Raw genomic sequence first — 4,103 nt, 5'->3', positions numbered from 1 at the left:
AAATATAATATTCCTTTATCATTTTATAAATTCCAGTCTGCTCGTCTGTTTTTTACACAACCCTATTCCATACTTAATTCAAGTATAAACTGGTCGTCAATGTAAATTTTGCAACTTGCGAAATTATTTACGTCATCACGAACTGTCTAAATCCATTGTGTTTAGGTGTGTGTGTGTATGTGACAGATCTTGACGTGCTCTTTCAGATTACGTCCAACACATCGCCTTAGGCTAAATACTTGACGAGGAATTCACGAAAGAAAAAAGAAAAAAATCGACCCATCACTGGTCGATCACGTTGCATATCTTTAGTTCATTTTTGAGCCATTTACTGGACATGGTACAAGAACATTCCTCCGACGAGGAAACACCAACTAACACTGAAGAATGATCGTCGTTGCATGACCGGATTAAGGAACATGAGGACGGGTCGCTCGGCGCACCGTGGAGAACTCGTTCAGATCTCCCCGACGACATCCACCTGCTGTTGACCAGTGCTAACCGCCACGTGGTGGTTTTTACACTCCTGACACAACCCGAGGAACACCAGTTGTCGCAGCATTTGTGCCAGCTGCTGCTCCACCAACGACTGAAGCAGATGGCGCTTCAGTGCCGTTGCCAGCCGACAACGACCCGTCGGGTGTCCGAGCTGAAGACATCGGTTCAAAAGCAGCTGCAGTTACAGTGGAACAAAGCGTTCAAGAGCGGCGTCTTCCGTAACGTCAACTTGCTGCGGACTTTTTCAGCTGGCCACAAGCTGTACGTTGGACTCGACGACGAGTCTAAACTTTCCCTAGCAGCGAAGCCGGTAGAAGCTCCACGAGGCGGAAAGCCTCAAGTTCCAAGACGTGAAGGCGGCCGGGAAGGCGCCGCCAAGAACAATGGAAAAGTCGGCGGAATGACCTATGCGATCATGCCCAAGACCGCCGAGCCACCTGCCAACAAGGGCTGCTTGATTGCGATGTCATGAGTCACCGTGGGGCGCGGTGCCCGCCCCTGGCGAAGCCGAAATGTTGTTGACAGCGCAAGTCAAGCGCTGGAAGGACGGCATCAAGGTGCTGATCAACCAGCCGGAGCGACAAAACTCAGAACGCGGCGGGCTATTGGAGAATGCCGTCCACGTGGACGATGTCCTGTTGGATGTGACCGTTGTCATGCGCGGCGTTATGCGTTGGTCACAGCCGGTGTCGAAGTTGGGATTGTCTTCCATAGCGTGCCACAATTGGCGTACCTGTACGGCAGTGACGCCAAGTCAATTGTGATGACGCCCAGCGTCAAGTTCAACTGCGTGATGCTGGACACGACGTGTGGACCGCCCAGGCATGGAGCAAGGAAGAAGCATGAATAATGGGACGTTTCGTCCGTATCGACAAATGAATTGTCCGGCATGGTGAATGCCAAGTGCCTGAAGGCGAAGAAGTTGAATCCACCGGAGCTTAACCCCAATGACGGGATGGAGTGTACTACTCCGGAGGTTTATCCCAAGACCTCCGTCGAGAACGAAGCGGAACGGCGCCGTACGAAGCAGGGCGCCGTTCAAGCCATTCTACCGGCCAAGGCAGCCGAGGCGAAGACTCGCGGGCGCAGAAGCGATGCGGCTGCGCGACTTATTCGCCAAACACATTGATGTGTTCGGTGAAGACTTGGGCGATGATCTGCCAGTCGAGGTCGAGCCACTGGAGGTTCGGATCAAGCCCGGCTCGACACCGGTGAAGTGTGGGATGCGGTGGTACCCGCAGCTGTATGTATAGTACATGCGATGCCATGTGGCTTCTCTGGAAGCGAATGGTATGATATACCAAAACAACCGGGCTACGTCGGCCTCAGCCCCAAGAATCGTGCCGAAGAAGGAAGTCGGCGACTTGCGAATGACGATCGACGGCAGGTCGATCAACACCTGCATGGAGTTGATGCCTTGGTCGATGCCAAATCTGGACAGCGCGATGGTCTGTCTGGTCGGAACGACGGTGTACTTCACATTGGGCTGGACCAAGGGGTATAACCGCTACATGAGGATAGCCAGGTGTACAGTACTTCTCCTTCATGACCCCCTTCGGCCTGTACACCCCGACCAGCTTGCTCATGTGACAGACGGACACTGTCGCGTACTGCCAGTCGGTCGTCCACCAAATGTTTGGTGAAGTGCTGTTCCAAGGTCTGTAGGCCTGGCTCGAAGACGATAGACGAGCTTTTCGCCTTGTTGGACCAAGTCTTGACCATCTGTGCCCAGTTCGGACTCAAGTTGTGCCCGAAGAAGAGTCATTTCTTTCTGCACGAGGCGGAGTGGTGTGGCAAGGTGATTTCGGCCGATATTCCCCAAGACGAATTCAAGGACTCGTGGATTTGTCGTCGCCGACGACAGCGGCTGACCTCCAACAGTTTGTGTGTGCCACGTGCGAGCATCCCTGGTTACAACCAGCTGGTGGATCCGTTGCGACGCTTGCTTGACGTGGCCACCAAGACAACGAGAAGCTCCAAGAAAACGACGTTAGTGCTTGTTGCACTCCCTCCCGTGGGATGGTCAATTGGTCATCTCAGGTGTTTCAAAGATGCAAAACACGCGTTGGCGCATGTGGTGCACCTGTCGTACCCACGAAAAAAAAAAAACATTATGTGTTTTCACGGGCCTAATGACCTGTTTTGGGGTGCGGTCGCCACACAAGTACCGCCAGCGGACCTGAACTTGCCTCTCTAAGATCAGCGGCATCAGCCGCTTACTTTCATCAGTGGGTGGTTTTCTACCCCATCGTCGAGAAGGAGGCCTATGCCGTGGTCGAGTCGTGTAAATGACTACCTGGTTATACGCCCGGATGGTTTCCGTCTGATTACGGATCACATGTACATCTGCAACCCAAGTGGCTCGAACGCTAACATGGCTAAGTCCCCGGCCGACAAGCTGCAGTGATGGTAGCTGGTGATGTCGACCTTCCGGTACACCATTTAGTGCGTCCCGGGTGACGCGAATGTATCGGGCGACCTCCTGGATTAACCAGTCGCGAATGTTTGCAAGTTGATCCATGTGGTGTCGCCTCTGCAACAAGTGGACTTCGAGTGGTCGACAGCCGCTACAATCAGCGGCATCCAACGTTGAACCATGGAAGGGGAAGGGACTCTCCCAAACGGCGTGGATTGGGACGACGACTCCCATTTATACGTGGACCCAGACGGACGAATCTGGTCAACGCGGATTTGTGTGATTGTTTATCAAGGAGTCGAGGTCACCGTCGCATCGCAGCAACGACCAAGTCGGTGTCCGACAGTAGTGGTGTGTTTAACCACTAATATCAGTGTTATATTTGCTACCTTGATGAAGTTCCCTTGGCCGAAAGCGAAGAAGAAGCGGGAGACAAAACAAGCAGCCATCAAACTCACCTGACCTCAACGTGCTTGACCGCGGATTTTTCTGAGCGATGCAGTCGCTGCAGACAGAGCATCACTCACGCAATGTGGAAGAAATTGTTGTGTCAATAGAAAACTCGTGGTCCAAGATCGATTCCTACACTTTGAAGGTTGCAGAGTTGTTAGCAAGAAGTCATGCGGCCCTTTGGCAACAACGACTATAAAATCCCCCATGTGAAAAAGTCGAAATTGATGGCCCGATGTATGCTCCTGGAGGTCTTTGGGTACGACAAGGAAGTTTTGAGGTTTGTGTAACTAGACTCAATGGTATGAACTAAGTCGCATACAGACTTGGAATTATAGGTTAGCGCGAATTTGGCATTAGGTGACTTGTGTACAGAGATTGAATTGCTCAAAATCGCCGAGAATGATACGCAGGATGAGGACAAGCTCAACTGGGATATCAAGTTCTTTTAGAGCATCCCCTCATAACGTAAATGACCAAGTTATGATCACTGTACCAATTTATGATCACCCCCTGTGAGCCAATCGCATCGCAGAATTTTTTTACTAGAAAGCCTCCAATAGATTTGAACTTGTTTCCGAATCTTCCGGACATTAAACTTGAAACCGGGTAAGTTCCCCGCAGATGACCTAAAATTGTTAATTGCTCAACATGGGTAGTATGCAGGCTGGTGCATCCATGGTTAAACGCACCGGTATGATTGGTGCAATCTAACACTGCAAACTCCTATGGCTCTGTC

General features: G+C 51.5%; 3 protein-coding genes across 3 annotated transcripts; all 3 read left to right on the top strand.

Moving 5' to 3' along the window:
- Window positions 1–598: 598 nt before the first annotated feature.
- On the top strand, window positions 599–970 carry H257_07621 (hypothetical protein; the record flags this gene model as incomplete). Its single annotated transcript, XM_009833208.1, has 1 exon — window positions 599–970. The coding sequence occupies one exon, from the start codon at window positions 599–601 to the stop codon at window positions 968–970; it is 372 nt and encodes a 123-aa protein (XP_009831510.1).
- A 40-nt stretch (window positions 971–1,010) lies between these two features.
- H257_07620 (hypothetical protein) lies at window positions 1,011–1,348 on the top strand (the record flags this gene model as incomplete). The annotated part of the gene is made up of 2 exons (XM_009833207.1): window positions 1,011–1,135; window positions 1,213–1,348. The coding sequence occupies 2 exons, from the start codon at window positions 1,011–1,013 to the stop codon at window positions 1,346–1,348; spliced, it is 261 nt and encodes an 86-aa protein (XP_009831509.1).
- A 2,186-nt stretch (window positions 1,349–3,534) lies between these two features.
- On the top strand, window positions 3,535–3,816 carry H257_07619 (hypothetical protein; the record flags this gene model as incomplete). Its single annotated transcript, XM_009833206.1, has 2 exons — window positions 3,535–3,644; window positions 3,708–3,816. 2 exons carry the CDS (start codon window positions 3,535–3,537, stop codon window positions 3,814–3,816), a joined length of 219 nt encoding a protein of 72 aa, XP_009831508.1.
- Window positions 3,817–4,103: the final 287 nt, after the last annotated feature.

The sequence above is a fragment of the Aphanomyces astaci genome (assembly GCF_000520075.1).
Source record: "Aphanomyces astaci strain APO3 unplaced genomic scaffold supercont1.16, whole genome shotgun sequence".
NCBI lineage: Eukaryota > Oomycota > Saprolegniomycetes > Saprolegniales > Verrucalvaceae > Aphanomyces > Aphanomyces astaci.
The sequence above is the reverse complement of the archived record's forward strand: the minus strand, read 5'-3'. Positions and strand labels throughout refer to the sequence as shown.